The sequence below is a fragment of the Leucoraja erinacea genome, unplaced genomic scaffold (assembly GCF_028641065.1).
Source record: "Leucoraja erinacea ecotype New England unplaced genomic scaffold, Leri_hhj_1 Leri_239S, whole genome shotgun sequence".
Taxonomy (NCBI): domain Eukaryota; kingdom Metazoa; phylum Chordata; class Chondrichthyes; order Rajiformes; family Rajidae; genus Leucoraja; species Leucoraja erinaceus.
This window is the reverse complement of record NW_026576140.1, coordinates 86,557-107,978: the sequence shown is the minus strand read 5'-3', so window position 1 is coordinate 107,978 and position 21,422 is coordinate 86,557. Positions and strand designations below refer to the sequence as shown.

General features: G+C 43.5%; 1 protein-coding gene and 1 pseudogene across 3 annotated transcripts; one reads left to right on the top strand and one right to left on the bottom strand.

Annotated features, from left to right (window-relative positions):
• The window catches only part of LOC129716454 (NACHT, LRR and PYD domains-containing protein 3-like), a 40,142-nt pseudogene extending 38,926 nt beyond the window's left edge, over positions 1-1,216 (bottom strand).
• Positions 1,217-1,332: 116 nt separating this feature from the next.
• On the top strand, positions 1,333-21,208 carry LOC129716455 (uncharacterized). Of its 3 annotated transcripts, XM_055666325.1 has the most exons (8): positions 1,333-1,498; positions 17,136-17,387; positions 19,465-19,646; positions 19,725-19,886; positions 19,971-20,147; positions 20,230-20,304; positions 20,395-20,460; positions 20,688-21,204. In XM_055666325.1, the coding sequence occupies exons 3-8, from the start codon at positions 19,503-19,505 to the stop codon at positions 20,829-20,831; spliced, it is 768 nt and encodes a 255-aa protein (XP_055522300.1). In that variant the 5' UTR covers positions 1,333-1,498; positions 17,136-17,387; positions 19,465-19,502; the 3' UTR covers positions 20,832-21,204. The 3 variants fall into 3 exon arrangements, with proteins under 3 accessions (XP_055522300.1, XP_055522299.1, XP_055522301.1); XM_055666324.1 differs by lacking the exon at positions 1,333-1,498 and having other exon boundaries at positions 16,846-17,387; XM_055666326.1 differs by lacking the exons at positions 1,333-1,498; positions 20,395-20,460 and having other exon boundaries at positions 16,846-17,387; positions 20,688-21,208.
• The last annotated feature ends 214 nt before the right edge of the window (positions 21,209-21,422 follow it).

Below are 21,422 nucleotides of genomic sequence, written 5' to 3'. Positions count from 1 at the left end.
AGATGCTGTTGATTAGGGTAGAGGAGGTCCACATGAATGTTTATTATACTTGGAAGAACTGCTGGGGTCCCTGGATGAAAGAGAGGGAGGGCGTATAGGGGCAGGCGTTGCAACGCCCGCGGTTGCAGTTGATAGTGGCTGCAGAAGGGGTAGCTTGGGCAGGAAGCGTTCTCAGTTTGGGTGAACAGAAACATCATATTCCATGTTGTAGAAGGGTGAAATTGCAGAAAGCACAATTTATAATTCTGTCACCGGTAGAATCGGTGGTCAAGATCCCCGCTTCCAAGAATGTGTGTCAGCTCTGTAACTCAATGCCTTGTCAGAATGGACGAGATGGTATGTACAATGGAACCGTGTGAAATGGATAGACTCGGCCTGTACTCGCTAGAATTTAGAAGATTGAGGGGGGATCTTATAGAAACTTACAAAATTCTTAAAGGGTTGGACAGGCTAGATGCAGGAAGATTGTTCCCGATGTTGGGAAAGTCCAGAACAAGTGGTCACAGTTTAAGGATAAGGGGGAAATCTTTTAGGACCGAGATGAGGAAAACATTTTTCACACAGAGTGGTGTGAATCTCTGGAATTCTCTGCCACAGAAGGCAGTTGAGGCCAGTTCATTGGCTATATTTAAGAGGGAGTTAGATGTGGCCCTTATGGCTAAAGGGATCAGGGGGGTATGGAGAGAAGGCAGGACACTTTAGTTGGATGATCAGCCATGATCATATTGAATGGCGGTGCAGGCTCGAAGGGCTGAATGGCCTACTCCTGCACCTATTTTCTATGTTTCTAAATGAGCCGGTGGGTCAATTTGTGCATCATGGAATAATGAAAACCGCATTGGCCAAGGGCATCCATCCACGCGGTGGTTCGGATGCGGACATGGTGAAGAAGAAACCCCCAACACCCGGTAACGTAATGGGCGGATCTGGTCCCGGCGCCACGACCCGCACCAAAGATCTTATAGCAAAAATATAGCTATAGCTTTGCTATAAGATCTTTGACCCGCACCGCTCACAGGAACATTTCACCGGGTCCTCCGCGTCACGGGCCTGCTGTGAAGGTCCCGAACCTGCAGGATCGATGCAGGTCCGGAGAGCGTCCGCCTATGGGGGAGATTCCACCGCCGTCACTCCCCAAGATCAGACCCCGTCCACTCAGAATCGGCGGAAAAATACTCACCGATTGGAATCTGCAGTCTCCCCACACCCTGCACTCCGAGCGGCCCTCTCCCGCCACCCCCGCCCCGGAGGGCGAGGTCCATCTCCCTGCTGCTGCAACCCTGACACAATCCGCTAACAGGAAAGAGATCGAGCGCGCACCTGGAGAATGCCCATAGGCTGCACATTGTGGGCTGTGCTGAATTAGCATCATCATCGTGTGGGCGGTGTTAAGCGCCCGGGGATAAATTAACCACAACCTAGAGGCTGCAAATCTGAAATACAACTGGAGACAGAAACTTGTGTGACTGTTGGGTGGAAGAGTCTCACAACTGAACCGGTGACTATGCTCCTTTCTCCATACATGCCTCCCAAACTCAGTACAGGTTTATTATTGCATGTATACCGCACGAATTGTATTCACTAGAGCAGTGGTTCCCAACGTGGGGCGTACGCCCCACAGGGGGGGGCAATTTGATTTTTAAGGGGGGCAATTGAGCGCGACTGAGGAGGTCTGGGTCCAAATTTTCGATTTTTCGTATGAGACAATCCACAAATATTTCAATATTCTAATATAGAAATTGTCTCTCTCTTTATTACCTGTAAATACTCTTTTATTATCATATTTATCATTATTATTATTTTAATACCACCTAATGTTTTTTTCTTTTTTTTAAACAATTTTTTTAGTAATTTCTTGCTCAGAACTTTAACTGTCTTTTGTTTATTTCGTTTTTCTTTTTCATGGATGCCGTGTTCTTTTGAAGCTTGTTTAAACCAAGGTATTGGCGTTTTAAGATTCTTCAGCTGAAACGGAGTTCACTTTTTAAATGATAAGATTTATATATCACCACATGGGGGGGGGGAATGTTCCCAATGATGGGCGAGTCCAGAACACAGTCTTAGAATAAAAGGGAGGTCATTTAAGAATGAGGTGAGAAAAAACTTTTTCACCCAGAGAGTTGTGGAATTCCCTGCCACAGAGGGCAGTGGAGGCCAAGTCACTGCATGGATTTAAGAGAATTAGATAGAGCTCTAGGGGCTAGTGGAGTCAAGGGATATAGGGAGAAGGCAGGCACGGGTTATTGATAGGGGATGATCAGCCATAATCACAATGAATGGAGGTGCTGGCTCGAAGGGCCGAATGGCCTCCTCCTGCACCTATTTTCCATGTTTCTATGAATGAAACATTTTGGTTTGTGTGTTGTCCACACAGGTCGTACCATATAGGAATGAAACTGTAATAACAAAGGACTGCAGGTACTAGACTAAACAAAAGAAAGACACAAAATAATGGAGTAACATAGCCGGTCAGGCAGCATCTGTGGAGAACATGGACACGTGACATATGAGGTCGGGTAGATAGACACAAAAAGCTGGAGTAACTCAGCGGGACAGGCGGTATCTCTGGAGAGAAGGAATTAGGTGACATTTCGTGTCAAAACCCTCCTTTTGACGTTAGCCATAAGGGAAATGAGAAATGAGAGATATAGACGGTGTAATGGAGAGATAAAGAACAATGATTTCAAGACATATTCAAAAAAGTAACGAGGATAAAGGAAAAAGGCTATTTTTAGGTTTGTAGGGTGAAAATGAGAAGCTTGTGCCACTTGTGTGGGGGAGGGATAGAGAGAGAGAGAATGCCGGGGCTACCTGAAGAGAAGTGAGAGAAATCAAGATTCATACCACTGTTGCCCAAATGAAATGTGTGATGCTGTTCCTCCAATTTGCGTTTAGCCTCACTGACAATGGAGGAGACCAAGGACAGCAGGGTCTGTGTGGGAATGGGAAGGAGAATTAAAGTGTCCGGCAACCGGGAGATCAAGTTGGTTCAGGCGGGCTGAGCGAAGTTGTTGGGGGGGGGGGGGGGGGGGGGGGGGGGGGGGGGGGGGGGGGGGGTGATGATGGGCAGTCACCGGGGGACGTTGTTGAGGTGATTGGCAGTCACCGAGGTACGTTGCTGTCCCTAACCAGTTTGTAAAAGCGTCTGAACCCGAAACTTCACCCATTCCTTCTCTGCAAAGATGCTGCCTGTCCGGCTGAGTTACGCCAGCTGTTTGTGTCTATCTTCGGTTGAAACCAGCATCTGCAGTTACTTCTTACACATTTGAGGTCGGACTGTTTGCAGTGGTTGGGGGTGGAGGTTTGCAAAAAGCTGGAAGAAAGGAAGTGTTAGACAGAGCACTGCTGGTAAGGGGTAAGCCCGCGCCTGCTCATTTACTGCAGCATTTTGTGGATCTTGTATTAATACAACAGGTTGTGCAAAAGAGGAAATACACAGAATACTGAATTTAATGTGAAAACAACAGAGTAAGTTTAGATAACAATAAAGTGCGACGTCTACCAAGGAGTAGATTATTTAGATTGGGAATAGATACGCAGCATACGACAGATTTGTGACAGGGACAGCTGCTTTCTAGTGTTTGTATCTCCTGCCCGAAGTTTGGATTTAGTGTTGTCCAATGAACCAAATTTGATAAGAGAACTCGAGGTAAAGGAACGACTTGGAGGCAATGATCATAATATGATTAGTTTTAATCTGTAATTTGAGAAGGAGAAGGTTAAATCAGAAGTGGCGGTGATGAAGTTGAACAAAGGGGACTATGAAGGCATGAGGGGAGCTGGTCAAGGTAGACTGGAAAGGGATCCTAGCAGGAATGACGGTGGAACAGCAATGGAAGGAATTTCTGGGCATAATCCAGATGACGCAGGATCATTTCATTCCAAAAAGGAAGAAAGATTCTAAGGGGAGTAGGAGGCAACCGTGGCTGACAAGAGAAGTTAGGGATAGAATAAAACAAAAAGAAAAAATGTATAACACAACAAAGAGTAGCCGGAAGCCAGAGGATTGGGAAACTTTCATAGACAACAGAAGGAAACAAAACGGGCAATATGTGCTGAAAAGATGAAGTACGAGGGGAAGAAAAGAGTAGCAGTCAAGTGTGGGTCCCTTGAAGGCAGACACGGGTGAAATAATTATGGGCAACAAGGAAATGGCAAAAGAGTTGAATAGGTACTTTGGATCTGTCTTCAATAAGGAAGACACAACCAACCTCCCAGAAGTACTGGAGGACAGAGGATCAAAGTGGGTAGAGGAACTGAAATACATTTTCATTAGGCGAGAAATATTATTGGGTATGTTAATGGGACTGAAGGATGCTAAATTCCCAGGGCCTGATGGACTGCATCACAGGGTCCTCAGGGAGGTGGCTCGAGAAATAGTGGACACATAGGTGATCATTTTCCAATGTTCAATAGATTCAGGATCAGTTCCTATGGATTGAAGGATAGCTAATGTTATCCCACTTTTCAAGGAAGGAGCAAGAGAGAAAACGGGGAATTACAGACCAGTTAGCTGACTTCAGTGGTAGGATTATTAAAGAGGTAATAATTTGTATAGCAGTAAAAGGATTGTATAGCAGTAAAAGGATTAGTCCAAGTCAGCATGGATTTATGAAAGGAAAATCATGCTTGACTAATCTTCTGGAATTTTTTGAGGATGTGACAAGTAAAATGGATTAAAGGGAGCCAATGGATGTAGTGTATCTAGAACTTCAGAAAGTCTTTGATAAGGTCCCGCAAGGGAGACAGGTGACTAAAATTAGAGCACATGTTATTGGGGATGGGTGTTGACGTGGATAGAAAATTGGTTGGCAGACCGGAAGCAAAGAGTAGGAGTGTACGGGTCCTTTTCATAGGCAGGGAGGGTGAGTGGAGTGCCGCAAGGCTCGGTGTTGGGGCCGCAACTGTTTAACATATATATTAATGATTTGGAAGAGGGAATTGGGAGCAATGCTAGCAAGTTTGCGGATGACACAATGCTGGGTGGCAGAGTGAGCTGTGAAGAGGATGTTAGGAGGTTGCAGGGTGACCTGGACAGGTTGAGTGAGTGGGCAGATGCGTGGCAGATGCAGTATAATATAGATAAATGTGAGGTTATCCACTTTGGTGGCAAAAACAAGAGGGCAGATTATTATCTCAATGGGGTTAGGTTAGGTAATGGGGAGGTACAGCGAGACCTGGGCGTCTTCTTGGTTCTTTGGTCCTCCAAAATATTCCAACTGGAATTTAAACTGGAGGTGGTGAAGGGAAGGATTAAGCCAGAAAGGGTTATTGGGAAGGAAGTGCTACTTTAAATTTAGTTGCATCTGGTTGGATAACTATAGCTTGGTGGAGATTATTCCATGTTTTAATTGTGCGTGGGAAGAACGAATTGCTGTACACATCTGTCTTTGTAGCTGGGATCACAAATTGGATCGAATGCCCACGTCTGCTCTTAATTGGTTTGGGTTTGGTCTAGGTCTTGTAATCTATGTCTAGCTGACCATTTAACATTTTGTAAAAACAGGTTAAACGGTGAGCTTCACGTCTGTCTTGGAGAGGGTTCCACCCCAGAGAATTCAGAAGTTCGGTGACACTCGCTTCTTTGTCCTTGTACACCAGTCACTGAAAGTTGGCGTTCAGGTACAGCAGGCAGTGAAGAAAGCTAGTGGCATGTTGGCTTTCATAACAAGAGGATTTCAATGTAGGTGTAAATGTACTTCTGCAGCTGTATAGGGCTCTATGGTGAGACCACATCTGGAGTATTGAGTACAATTTTGGTCACCTAATTTGAGGAAGGACATCCTTGTGATTGAGGCAGTGCTGTGCAGGTCCACGAGATTGATCCATGGGATGGCGGGACTGTCATATGAGGAAAGATTGAAAATACTAGGCTTGTATTCACTAGAGTTTAGAAGGATGAGGGGGTGGGCATCTTATAGAAACATACAAAATTATAAAAGGACTGGACAAGCTAGATGCAGGAATAATGTTCCCAATGTTGGGCGAGTCCAGAACCAGGGGCCACACACAGTCTTAGAATAAAGGGGAGGCCATTTAAGACTGAGGTGAGATAAACTTTTTCACCCAGAGTTGTGAATTTATGGAATTCCCTGCCACAGAGGGCAGTGGAGGGCCAAGTCACTGGATGGATTTAAGAGAGTTAGATAGAGCTCTGTCTAGGGCAGTGGTTCCCAACCTTTTTTTGGCCATGCCCCACCTAATCAACTCTAAAATCCTGATTGCCCCCCATGTGGTGATATATAATTCTTGTCATTTAAAAAGTGAACGTTTCAGCTGAAGAAGGCCAGTTAAAACGCCAGTTAAAACGCCAATACCTTGGTTGTAATAACTACACAATAAAGACCTTTTTTACCCCCAAAAAATTATTTACTCAAAATAACATCTGAAACATAAACTACATATGAAGAAGGGTTTTGGCACGAAACGTCGCCTATTTCCTTCGCTCCATAGATGCTGCTGCACCCGCTGAGTTTCTCCAGCTTTTTTGTGTACCTTCGATTCTCCAGCATCTGCAGTTCCTTCTTAAAAACTACATATGTTTACCTGATGGAAAATCCTAAAAAATAAAAATCGAAAATTTGGACCCAGACCTCAGTCGCGCTCAATTGCCCCCCTTAAAAATCAAATTGCCCCCCTGTGGGGCGTTCGCCCCACGTTGGGAACCACTGGTCTAGGGGCTGGTGGAGTCGAGGGATATGGGGAGAAGGCAGGCACGGGTTATTGATAGGGGACGATCAGCCATGATCACAATGAATGGCGAATGGTGCTGGCTCGAAGGGCCGAATGGCCTTCTCCTGCAACTATTGTCTATGTTTCTAACTGTCTCTCTCCATCTTTGTCTCACCAGGGTCCGGGGTCCCGGCGCCGGTTCATCTCCATCTTGTTCCCGCTCCAACCGCCAACCTAATCTTTGTCTCCAACCGCCAACCCCGTCCTCGCGCATGCGCTCTGACCGCCAACCCCGTCCGCGCGCTCCAACCGCCAACCCCGCGCACGGGCTCAAACCGCCAACCCCGTCCGCGCGCATGCGCTCCGACCGCCAACCTAATCTTTGTCTCCAACCGCCAACCCCGTCCTCGCGCATGCGCTCCGACCGCCAACCTCGTCCGCGCGCTCCAACCGCCAACCCCGCGCATGCGCTCCAACCGCCAACCCCGTCCGCGCGCTCCAACCCCTGGCTCGCGCACGCGCTCCAACGGTCAGCCCCGCGCACGGGCTCCAACCGCCAACCTAATCTCTGTCTCCAACCGCCAACCCTGTCCGCGCGCATGCGCTCTGACCGCCAACCCCGCGCGCGCGCTCCAACCCCTGGCTCGCGCACGCGCTCCAACCGCCAACCCCGTCCTCGCGCTCCAACCGCCAACCCCGTCTGCGCGCTCCGACCCCGCGCACGGGCTCCAACCGCCAACCCCGCGCACGGGCTCCAACCGCCAACCCCGCGCACGCGCTCCGACCCCGGGTTAGCGTACGCGCTCCAACCGCCAACCCCCCGCGCTCGCTCGCTCGGCTCACCTTGCCCTAAGGTTATAGAGCAGCCCTGCCCGGCCGCCTGGAGGGGCATAGATAGAATAAATTCTGCAGGTGGGGCATAGAAACATAGAAAACAGGTGCAGGAGTAGAGGCCATTCGGCCCTTCGAGCCTGCACCATACGCCATTCATTGTAATCATGGCTGATCATCCACAATCAGTAACCCGTGCCTGATCATCCAACTCAGCCTGCACCATACGCCATTCAATATGATCATGGCTGATCATCCAACTCAGTATCCCGTACCTGCCTTCTCTCCATACCCCCTGGTCCCCTTAGCCACAAGGGCCACATCTAACTCCCTCTTAAATATAGCCAATGAACAGTGGCCTCAATTACCCTCTGTGGCAGAGAGTTCCAGAGATTCACCACTCTCTGTGTGAAAAAAGTTCTTCTCATCTCGGTTTTAAAGGATTTCCCCCTTATCCTTAAGCTGTGACCCCTTGTCCTGGACTTCCCTAACATTGGGAACAATCTTCCTGCATCTAGACTGTCCAACCCCTTAAGAATTTTGTAAGTTTCTATATACCATGATTCTGCTGGCCCCAAGAGCTCTATCCAACTCTCCTAAATCCATCCAGTGACTTGGCCTCCACTGCCCTCTGTGCCAGAGAATACCACAGATTCACAGCTCTCTGGGTGACAAAGTTTTTTCTCATCTCAGTTTTAAATGGCCTCCCCATTATTCAGACTGTGGCCCCTAGTTCTGGACTCCCCCAACGTTGCAAACATTTTTCCTGTATCTAGCGTCCAGTCCTTTTATAATTTTATGTGTTTCTATAAGATCCCCTCTCATCCAAAATTCCAATGAATACAAGCCCAGTCTTTACAATTTTTGCTCCTCTGACAGTCCCACCATCCCTGGGATTAACCTGGTGAACCTACGCTCACTGCCTCAATAGCATGGATTCCCTTACTCAAATTGTAAAATCGAGACCAAAACTGCACACAATACTCTAGATGTGGTCTCACCAAGTCCCTGTACAACTACTGAAGGACCTCTTTACTCCTATACTCAAATCCTCTCGTTATGAAGGCCAGCTTTCTTCAGTCTGGTATATCTGCATGTCTAGTTTCTGTGACTGGTGTACAAGGACACCCAGGTCTCATTGGACTTCCCTTTTTCCTAATCTGACACCATTGAGATAATAATCTGCCTCCTTGTTCTTGCCACCAAAGTGGATAACCTCTCATTTATCTACATTGTACTGCATCTGCCCACTCACTCAACCTGTCCAAGTCAACCTGCAACTCCCTTGCATCCTCTTCGCAGTTCACACTATCACCCAGCTTTGTGCAATCTGCAAATTTGCTAGTCTTACTTTTAACACCATAATCTAAATCATTAATATGTATTATAAATAGTTGCCGCACTCCACTAGCCACTGCCTGCCATTCTGACATGGACCTGTTTATTCCTACTTTTTGTTTCCTGTCTGCCAACTAATTCTCTATCCATGTCAATACCCAACCTCCAATGCTATGTGCTCAAATTTTGACACAGAGAGTGGTGAATCTCTGGAACTCTCTGCCACAGAGGGTAATTGAGGCCAGTTCATTGGCTATATTTAAGAGGGAGTTAGATGTGGCCCTTGTGGCTAAGGGGAGCAGGGGGTATGGAGAGAAGGCAGGTACGGGATACTGAGTTGGATGATCAGCCATGATCATATTGAATGGCGGTGAAGGCTTGAAGGGCCGAATGGCCTACTCCTGCACCTAATTTCTATGTTTCTATGTTTGCCCACTAATCTCCTGTGTGGGGCCTTATTAAAAGCTTTCTGGAAGTCCAGATACATCACATCCACTGGCTCTCCTTCATCTATTTTAATAATACATTTTATTTATGGGCCCCTTTCAAGAGTCTCAAGGACACCTTACAAAAATTTAGCAGGTAGAGGAAAAACATGTAAGGGGAATGAAATAAATAGTAGAGACATGACTAGTAGTACATTTTACTTGTCACATCCTCAAAAAATTCCATAAGATTAGTCAAGCAGGATTTCCCCTTCATAAATCCATGCTGACTTGGACCAATCCTTTTCCGTTGTCCAAATTCGCCATTATTACTTCTTTAATCATTGACTCCAGCATCACCCCCACTCATTAATCCCTGTCAATAATTCCCTCTCATCCCTACTTATCCAGAAATAGTAACGTTTGCAGCTATGATAGTAACAGCCATACCACACACTCAGATCAGCGTGGAGAGACTGTTCTCTGCACTGAAAATAATTAAATCAGATTTAAGGGCTTCAATAAAAGAGGATGTGAAGAGGATGTTAGAAGGTTGCAGGGTGACCTGACGGGCTGAGTGAGTGGGCAGATGCAGTATAATATAGATAGATGTGAGGTTATCCACTTTGGTGGCAAAAACAGGGTGGCAGATTATTATCTCAATGGGGTTAGGTTAGGTAAGGGGGAGGTACAGCGAGAGCTGGGTGTCCTTGTACACCAGTCACTGAAAGTTGACATGCAGCTACAGCAGGCAGTGAAGAAAGCTAATGGAATGTTGGCCTTCATAACAAGAGGAATTCAGTATAGGAGTGGGGAGGTTCTTCTGCAGTTGTATAGGGCTCAGGGAAGACTAAACCTGGAGTATTGCGTACAGTTTCGGTCTAGTAATTTGAGGAAGGTCATCCTTGTGATTAAGGCAGTGCAGCGTAGGTTCAAAAAAATGATCCCTGGGATGGTGGGACTGTCATATGGGGCAAGAGTGAAAAGACCAGGCTTGTATTCACTGTAGTTTAGAAGGATGGGGGGGAATCTTAACCATATAACATATAACCATATAACAATTACAGCACGGAAACAGGCCATCTCGGCCCTACAAGTCCATGCCGAACAAATTTTTTTCCCCTTAGTCCCACCTGCCTGCACTTATCCAATTTATTTTTAAATGATACCAATGAACCTGCCTCCACCACTTCCACTGGGAGCTCATTCCACACCGCCACCACTCTCTGCGTAAAAAAGTTCCCCCTCATATTACCCCTAAACTTCTGTCCCTTAATTCTGAAGTCATGTCCCCTTGTTTGAATCTTATAGAAACATATAAAATTATAAAAGGACTGGACAAGCTAGATGCGGGAAAAATGTTCCCAGTGTTGGGCGAGTCCCGAACCAGGGGCCACAGTCTTAGACTAAAGGGGAGGTCATTTAAGACTGAGGTGAGATAAAGAAATTTCACCCAGAGAGTTGTAAATTTGTGGAATTCCCTGCCACAGAGAGCAGTGGAGGCCAAATCACTGGATGGATTTAAGAGAGAGTTAGATAGAGCTCTGGGGGCTAGTGGAATCCAGGGATATGGGGAGAAGGCAGGGAACGACTCCACAGCCCTGTTTATTCAGCTCCATTTTGTGTTTAAAACATTATTTACCTGATTTCCTCCAGACCGGGTTTATTTCGCTCCCCTGTAGGTTTATATCATTATTTTCCTCAGTTCTCCCACCAGACCAGGTTTTATCCCCCAGACTTGTAGTTTATTTGGTGATTCATTGATTATTTACAGAGAGAGCAGAGCCAGAGAGAGCGGGAGTAGCGATATTGCAAAACCTACCTTCAGCGGCGCTGCAGTTCTGCCATTGGCCATGCGTGCGACTTTGGCGCCTTTGAGGGGGGGCGGGGCAATTTTGTACTGCCTATTGGAGGCAGATTTCCTCTGGCTGTTAGCTGATGAAGAAAAATTGATCGGATTTCCGTTCGCAGTATATTTTAAAAAAGGTTTGCTGCAGTACTTGACAATTGGATTAAAATAAAAAGCGACTTCTAACGCCCTCAACACCTACAACATGACGGTCACAAGAACGGGACAAAACAAAGGGTTAGTCATTTATTTCACATTTAACCTTGCTTCTTGCATGGCTATAATCTAATTTTACATTGTGAAAATGTTATTTGGGCCCCATACGAAACAGCAGTGTTTTTGCTGTGGATATGGGGTTTAAATTCACTGCAAATGTTCCAATCGATCGCGTTCCAGAAACACCTGCTCGCAAGATAATTAAAATGCTCTTGTTTTTGGACAATCATGTCATAAGCTATCTGTCTATATTTTCATGTTATTCCCTCCCCATGATCATTATTTTTAAACTAAATATTGACAAACGTTTGAGTCACATGTATTGTGCAAAAAACAATAATTTTGATTATATTTTCAGTGGATGTTTCTGGATTAATTTATGGGAATTGAACATTAAATTCCTTCCATCTGGCATATAAATTCATGACAGTGATCTTTAAAAATCATGTTATATTGTGAATTCTTGTGTGAATGAGATTAGTTTGTTATTTGGATACTATAACCATATAACAATTTACAGCACGGAAACAGGCCATCTCGACCCTTATAGTCTGTGCCGAACACATATTATCCCCTAGTCCCATATACCTGCGCTCAGACCATAACCTTTCATTCCCTTCCCATCCATATAACAATCCAATTTATTTTTAAATGATAAAAACGAATCTGCCTCCACCACCTTCACTGGAAGCTCATTCCACACAGCCACCACTCTCTGAGTAAAGAAGTTCCCCCTCATGTTACCCCTAAACTTCAGTCCCTTAATTCTCAAGTCATGTCCCCTTGTTTGAATCTTCCCTACTCTCAGTGGGAAAAGCTTTTCCACGTCAACTCTGTCTATCCCTCTCATCATTTTAAAAACCTCTATCAAGTCCCCCCTTAACCTTCTGCGCTCCAAAGAATAAAGCCCTAACTTGTTCAAACTTTCTCTATATACTCAGGCTATTTAGAAAAAAAATATCCTTCTCTTAAGAAATGGAATCTGCAGGACATTCTTAATGGGAAAGTTTACAATGCCAAAACTGAAAAGTTGAGGAAAAACAAGGTGTGCACAGTTGCTTATTGATTACAATCTGAGGAGTATTACGATGCTACTGATAATAATATGCCAATGTACCAGCTTGCAACTGATCTTCTCCATAAAGACTTGGTCTGTTGCTAGATATTGTAATTTATTTACCTATCTGTTGAGGACTTACAGCACATAATACAATAATATTAAATTCTGATCTTGAGAATATCACAAGTTAAATTTTCAAGGCAGTCTGGGGGTTTATTACTATTTCCATCATGACGGTCAATTTTGTAATTAGCTACAATTAGGTAATTAACTAATTATATGCTTTCAGGTCATCCATGAAAGATGTTTTATATTTGTTTCAGAATGCTTCAATCTATAATAACTGAAAATGTAATTCGGTTCTCTTAATTTTTAAGAAAGTTATGGGCTTTTGACTGTCCTCGATCACAGCTTTTGTGTTAAGTCAAAGGAAAAGCAATTGGGAACAAGATGCTAATCAAAGATCTTATAGCAGAGCAAGATGGGTTACTCTCACGCAAACGTGTAGTACGCTCATGGGCGGATTCATGGGTGATTATATGACCCATTTTAGGAACCAGTCCCCGCCATCTTGCTCCGCCATCTTGCTCCGCCATCTTGCTTCCGGCCAAAGATTGCAAACTTGGAGATGTTGCATTCAATTCCCTCGTCAAATCATTAATATATATTGTAAATAGCTGGGGTCCCAGCACTGACCCTTGCGGTACCCCACTAGGCACTGCCTGCCATTCTGAAAAGGACCCATTGACTCCTACTCTTTGCTTCCTGTTTGCCAGCCAGTTCTCTATCCACATCAATACTGAACCCCCAATGCCATGTGCTTTAAGGTTGTATACTAATCTCTTATGTGGGACCTTGTCAAAAGCCTTCTGGAAGTCCAGATACACCACATCCACTGGTTCTCCCTTATCCAATCTACCAGTTGCATCCTCGAAACATTCTATAAGATTCGTCAGACATGATTTACCTTTCATAAATCCATGCTGACTTTGTCCAATGATTTCACCACTTTCCAAATGTGCTGCTATCCCATCTTTAATAACTGACTCTAGCATATTCCCCACTACCGATGTTAGACTAACTGGTCTGTAATTCCCCGTTTTCTCTCTCCCTCCCCTTTTTTTAAAAAGTGGGGTTACATTAGCTACCCTCCAATCCTCAGGAACAACTCCAGAATCTAAAGAGTTTTGAATAATTATCACTAAAGCATCCACTATTTATGGGGCTACTTCCTTAAGTAATAGTTACTTCCTGCAATAGTTATATTATCAAGATAAAGGAAAGTATCTTTAAGGTTTTCCCGTTCAACAAGTTTGTCCACCTCTCTCTGCAAAACAGTCACACCATTAGTTACACCAAAAGGAACTCTGCAGTAGTGGTACAATTTCCCATTTGCTTCAAACACAGTGTATTTCATACCTGATTCTTTCAAAGGAATTTGGTAGTAAGCACCTTTTAGGTCAAAAGTGGAGAATATCTAATACTTAGCTAATGTATTGATAATCTCTTCTATATGAGCTAATGGATATGCATCAAGCTCTGTGAACTGGTTTATAGTTTGATCAATGCCGACTCTCTTTCTATGTCTCTCCAAGGGGTCCTTAACCACGACAACCTGTGCCCTCCAAGGGGAGGAGCTGGGTTCTATGATACTTTTTCATAAAATATTAGTTCTGTGTTGATAAAGTTTCTGTCATGTTTACTAAAATGACTTGATTTTGTAGCAATTGGTTTGCACTTAGAGGAAAAATTAGTGAATAATGAAGGACATTCAACAGATGCAGCTGAAATCCACTCAATACTGTTCGCTTTGACAATACAAGATGAGGCATAGTTCCTTCATACATTATTTGAAGTGATCTGTGCTGCTTCTGAAAATCCTGACCTAGAATTATATCAGTACACAAATTTTTCAAAATACCATGACGTATAGATTTATAACTAGTTTTGTTCAGAATAAAGTCTACAATACAAGATCCAATAATTTGAGTATAGAGCAGTGGTTCCCAATGTGGGGCGTACGCCCCACAGGGGGGAAATTTGATTTTTAAGGGGGGAAATTTGGACAGACTGAGGTCTGGGTCCAAATTTTCGATTTTTATTTTTTAGGATTTTCTATCAGGTAAACATATGTAGTTTATGTTTCAGATGTTATTTTGAGTAAATAATTTTTTGGGGGTAAAAAAGGTCTTTATTGTGTAGTTAATGCAATCAAGGTATTGGCGTTTTAAGCTTCTTCAGCTGAAACGGAGTTCACTTTTTAAATGATAAGAATTATATATCACCACATGGGGGGGGAGGCAATCAGGATTTTAGAGTTGATTAGGTGGGGCATGGCCAAAAAAAGGTTGGGAACCACTGGTATAGAGAGTCGTCAGAACCATCGAAATTTCGCTATTTGAAGGAATTATAGTTGGATTTAGTCGAGACACAGCTTGTTCACTTATAAAACATTCTTGACTTCCAAAATCAAGTAGCACATTAAGTGTATGGCCATTGATGGATACCATTGTAGCTGCATGAGACAAGCTCTGAGGAAATGCAGCTGTAATTGCACATAAAGAAGGCACATACATGGCTGCAGTCACATTTTTTGTAGTTGCTTTGGACTTGCCTACTCTAGAATAATGTCCCTTCTTGCCACAACTATTACAAGTTGCCTCTCAAGCAGAACATATCGCTCTATTATGAATATTACCCCAGCAAAAGTAACACTTCCTTTTTGAATAAGTATATGCTGCAGCAAGGGCACATTTATCAGTAGAAATTGTTACAGCTTGCTCCATATTAGTACTTGGGTGAGATTCTTTTGTAGTAGTTGCAGCAGAATACACATTAGATGAGCCATAAGCACCCGAATTTTTCTGAGCCAAGTCTAAGGAGTAAGCTTGATTGTAAGCTGACTATAAATCTAAGGATTTGTTTTCTAATAGTCTCTGTCGTATTAAAGGCGAGACCAAACCATAGATAACAGTCTTGAATAAGTTCCTGTCGATAATGATCATCTGTATCTGCTTTGAAGGCACAGTCTTTACTAAGCCTTTGAAGTTCTTGTAAAAAATTCATCAAGTGACTCACCAGGTTTTTGTTTACGAGTAGCAAGAGATGTCGAGCAAATATTACATTGGGTGTCTTAACGAAGAGTCTGCTTGGTACATCAATAGCAGAATCAGAAGTTGTACATTCCTCTATGTAATCATATACATTATAAGAGACAGAGCTTATTAATGTCCTGAATTTATCGGGTGCCATGTCGCCACACTCATCAAATAAGTTATTTAGTGTTTGAAGCCAATGCTTCCATCCCTTTGCAGCAGTAGGTGAGTTGGGATCCAGATCCAAGCGTTGTGGTTTTAATAATTTCTCTATCGCGGTGTCACACTACTTAACTTCTGAGATTGAGCTGCTTAAATTGTTACATAGAAACACAGAAAAAAAGGTGCAGGAGGAGACCATTCGGCCCTTCGAGCCAGCACCACCATTCGTTGTGATCATGGCTGATCGTCCCCAATCAATAACCCGTGCTTGCCTTCTCGCCATATCCCTTGATTCCACTAACCCCTCGAGCTCTATCTAACTCTCTCGTAAATCCATCCAGTGATTTGGCCTCCACTGCCCTCTGTGGCAGGGAATTCCACAAATTCACAACACTCTAGGTGAAAAAAAAAATTCTCACCTCAATCTTAAATGGCTTCCCCTTTATTCTAAGACTGTGGCCTCTGGTTCTGGACTCGCCCAACATTGGGAACATTTTATCCTGCATCTAGTTTGTCCAGTCGTTTTATAATTTTATATGTTTCTATAAGATGCCCCCTCATCCTTCTAAACTCCAGTGAATACAAGCCTAGTTATTTTTATCTTTCCTCATATGACAGTCCCGCCATCCTAGTGATCAATCTTGTGAACCTGCGCTGCACTGCCTCAATCACAACGATGTCCTTCCTCAAATTAGGAGAGCAAAACTGTACACAATACTCCAGATGTGGTCCTACCAGAGCCCTATACAACTGCAGAAGAACATCTTTACTCTTATTCTGAAATCCTCTTGTTTTGAGGCAAATGAAACTTTAACGCTACTTGTGATTTACTTAAACTTTATTTAAGCTTTAAGCAACTAATTCCTGTAGTACATAACTTCAAAGCGTTTGGAAAATATCGCTGATTCCGCAGGCCTCGCTGACCCGGGGCCCCGCACATGCACACATTATGGAAAGGCCCCACACATGCACACACTCTGGAAAATCCCCGCACTTGCGCACACTTCAAACTGTCTTATCCACGCACCTGTCCAAGCGTCTTAGTTTCCAAGCCCTCACCTGTACTGGCCATTTGACTTATTTTGTGTGTCATTAATTATGGCACGTGCCTTTGAATTTTAGACTGTGGGTGGGATTTATTACCGTTTCAAGGGCGTGTTTGGTTCCAGGTTTCTTGTGCAGAAGCTTAGTTTTTAGTTTCGTTTTGAACTTACATGGGGGAGGCTTACTCTTCGACTATGCGACGTTTACCCGAGACACGAGTAGTTTTCTAACGTTTAAGCGATATGTTGGAGTTTGATGAAGATTAGAGTGTACGAGTCGGAGTATAAGGTCAGATGTATACCTGATTGGTTTTCTTCAACAATAAAGAAACTGTTAATCAAAAGACTGTGTTAGGAAGATTTATCTGTGAAGAAGCTCTGAAGGTCTCACGGAGAGCTCACATGCATATTACGACATTCTCCTTAACCATGTTGTTTACTTAGTGGCTAGAGGGAGTCATCTCTTGAACGATATAAACATCTGCTGCAACATAAAGTCGAAGGATACCTCTGACAGGAGGTGAAGACAGTCCCAGAGCGTGGGACAGAAGATTAGGCTAGGATCTCGAAAGAGGTTTTAGCCAGAAGACCGGTTCCAGCTGGGAACTGAAGAGAATAGATCTCGGCCAGAAATGGCCTGGAGGTTTATCGACAGTGACACGACTGATTTGAAGATCTGAAGACATTATAATGAACGTGAGTAGAAATCGACTATTATTTCTTAGTATTTTGAAGCTGCAAAGCTTTAATTTTAAATGGCTTCTGTAAAGAAGAGCCATGAATTTAATGCGAGCCACTAGCTTGGAAGATAGCCAAGAAAGTGTTTTTCCACTGTCTGGCAAAATCCAGCCAGTCCTACCTTGGATTGTTTCGAAGTCAAGATAGGACACACATTCCTTTTGAACTAACATGTTTAACTTCGTGGATGTTGACAGATGTTGTCTACATATTTAATTTGTTATTGTTCTGAAGAGGATGTTGACCAAACAAAATTAAAGCAGAGCCAAGAGGACTTTGTTCGTTCAATTTAAAGACTTGGCAATCTGCCAAGACCTGTTGAAAATCATGGAGCAGGAAGATGAAGAAAGACCGAGGAAGCACGAGGTGGGGATGAAAGACCAAGGACACAAGTTAAATTCACCGAGAAAGGCCGAGTTCTATTTCTGAAGGAAGCCAACAAGGTGAGAAACCAACTATGGAAGCAGGTTACCAGATTAATTGAGAAACTGAATAAACTAATGGAATCGGATAAAAATGCAATCAAAGTAGAATCTAATATGAGCCAACTACTTAACCTCTGCCAGGAGGTTCAAGATAAACATAATGCACTGATGGACAGAGCCATCTCTGGAAGAACGCGAAAGATACACCCAGTGGTATGATGTGCGCTACAGTCGCTACAGACTTCATAAAGAAATGTGTGGAGGACTGCATGCCAACAAAAACATTCCAAGTGTTTCCTAACCAAAAGCCTTGGATGAACCATGAGATCCACATTCTTCTGAAGAGCAAATCCCGGGCATTCAGGTGTGGAGTTACAGAGGTCTATCAGAGGTCCAGATATTACCTTGGTAAAAGGGCGATCTCACGGTGCGACCTGAAGCAAGACCTAACAAGAGTGTAACATCGTGGGAACCTTCTGCGATAGCTGTACGGCATTCGTGGACCACCGAGGACCTCCGTGGCGCTGACGGCAGGCAGTCGTGTGACTTGGTAAGGTCGGGAGAAAATTCAAACATTTTTGAATTTCTCCAAGAGTGTCTTGAGCAGCGTTGCAACATTGTATGAGTGCAGATGCCAGTGCAATATCCTTGCGATATCCGTAATGACTCTTACGAGTACCATGGGAACTCCTGCAAACGGCAAACCCGGAAGCTGGACAGAAGGGACATAAGGTGAGTAAAAAAAGGTGGTCTCAATATCGCCAATGAACCATGTGTGATCTAGGACGTCCCACCTAATTGTCATTGTTGGAGAATCTTTGTAACAGTAAAAAGACTAGCAGAGATGCCTCTCAGAAAAGCACAAAGGATGGGATCAAAGACAGTAAGAAAGTTTGTAGCCATGCAGGTAAATGAGGAGCAGGGTGATCAAGGTGTATTTGAGATTGCCTCCCCAGTAGCTGTTGCCTCCCCAATATCCTCCGCAGACGATAGCATTAAGGTACGATGGCAGAAGGTAAGGCCATATAACTTCACCAGGGAACAAGAGGGGGAACTGGTGGAGTGGTACCAATTTAATGAGATTCTCTATGATAAATCCAGAGATGATTATAGAAATAGGGAGAGAAAGCGCAACCTGTGGGAGATGAAGGCTGCGGAGTATCCCCGGTGCTCATGTGAGTATATAAGTTTATGTACAGTAGAACAATGTAATGTTATCCATGATTTAAAAACATACCACGCTACAGATGTTAAAGTGCTCATTTGGCAGTAACCTTTAATTTTTCTTATAAGCCTGTCTGTTCCTGCAGCTGCAATGTAAAAGTAGTGGCAGACAGCTTTCACACCCTCTTTCTTTGAAGTAGGGATCATGTCTCTAAAAGAGCCATTAAATAAATTATGCATGAGGGCAGGCAATCTTCAATTGTAATGCTTGTCTTCAAAAAGGCCATCTGTATTTACCAACTTGTGCTCTGTTATCCAAGAAGAACAATAAATGGCAGAATAAATGCGGAGGGCATGCTCATAAACTACTGACCAAAACTTTAATTTAACGGAATATATCCAATGCTTGAAGTTCTATTTAATTCCAGCACTCTACTTTAATGCAGATGACCAACTTGTGCAATGGATCGCTAACCAGAGGACCATGTACGGAAAAATCACTGCACTTGGGACAAAATCAGGGACAGCTGGGAACAGACAGACAGAGAGGAATAGGTGGATAGAGGAGAGGTGGCGTTTCCTATCAGGACATATTGTGCGTGCAGTGACCAGGACTAGCGCACCCAAGGTAATTTTACTACAGCAAATTTTTGATATCTGGAGGCTCTGGACACCATGTGTAAATGACTTCATGTAATTCCTACAGGAAAAACACATCATTGAACAGCTGTTAGATGATCCTCTGGAAGGGACTTCCACACCAAGCCCATCCAGCAGCAAACAGCTGTGCAGTAGGCACAGTGCAAGCATAGACCTCACCACAGCTGGAGGTGCTGAACAAGGGACAGATGTAGACAGAATTAGTATTGTGAGTATATAAACTTGATGCTTATTGGACAATGCCCCCACCCTGCTTTTTGATGATTTTTATATTTGCGCTCTGGATTTTAAGCTCAATAGAAGTATTCAAGACTGCCAAAGATTGTTGCAGGAAGGACGCACACAAACGGACTTCACGAACAGGGCAATCGAGTTTGGTCGATCAATCACTAAAGGTGTCATAAGTGATGATGAATGGGATTATGGATGGGATATTGTAAATGGTGCGATCACTTATAGAAATAAGAAGGTATAGATCTATTCTTAAAATTATTCCCTTCATTCAGCGTCATAAAGCAACATAGTTTTAATGTGTGGTGTTGTCTGTGCAGTTAATGAAAGCACGTGCACCTCAGGAGCAGCGTCCACTGGTTCCTCAGCCTCGCCTGCCTCACTTCTATGACCAGGTATTAACAAAGATATGTGCGCTTCCCAAACTTGAATCATAATCTGTGTTTTTTTTACATGGACTAACACATAACTCTGTGATTCTAAAGTACACAGACAGGCACTATGGATTGCCGCCTGCAATGGGGGGACATCCAGCATTCCGTGCTGAACAGGTAAACTATTGTGTTCAGTGCGATATAAATTAAAAAAAAATCATTAGCATCCACATATGGACAACAACTTATTCATGAGTTGTGTTAATGAGCTTCAAGAGAAGAACTCTGATATTAATGAGATTCAAGAGAAGAACTCTGATATTAAAAGGGAACTTTAATGGAAGTTCCCGCAATTGTAAGGTCCGTGGGAAATTTTTCACATGTGCTTCTTACTTTCATTCTAGAGACACTCACCATCACCTCTGATGTTTGCAGACCTGCAGCCTGCTCGAGATCCACCTTTGCCTGTTGCTTGCGGAGAGATCCGTGGGAATGGTCCTTTTCAAGACAGTGCGCAAGGTTGCGCTGACGTCAACTATCCCAATTAACCCTTGGAAGCTGATAATATTTTTTGTGCTTTTTCAAATAACAGCTTGAGTTTTGGTTTATTTTATTTGTTGGCCACTCACCATTTTGTGTGACATCTATACTCCTTTTACAATGTCTGTATGCTAATTGATGTGTCCTTTTGTACTCTTGTGCATATCTTTTTTCTGTAGGTGGCCCCACATTTTATTATATCCTGAAGTGTGATAAAGCTTTTACCTCAGCATTTTGATTGTTATTGCTTGTTTATCTCCCTGCTGAATAAATATATTTTTGACTATTAGCTTGATGTCTGCAAATCGTCATTAATACATCACTGCAAGATGAATGTCTCTAATGTTATTCCCTATCATGCTGAAACACAAAATACCTTGAAGGAGGTGATATAATCACATTTTAACTAATTAACATCTTTGAGTGTGCAGGACCCTGAAATGTCCAGCTATTTAAACGTGTTCTTCACCTCTTGGTAGAAAATGAAATAAGACAATCAGCACGGTAAATGTGATACAAAGTCTTTATTCCTATTTGACAATATAAGAAGACGAATTCTGTCACATATTGAGAGGAGATGCATCACACAAAACATTTGT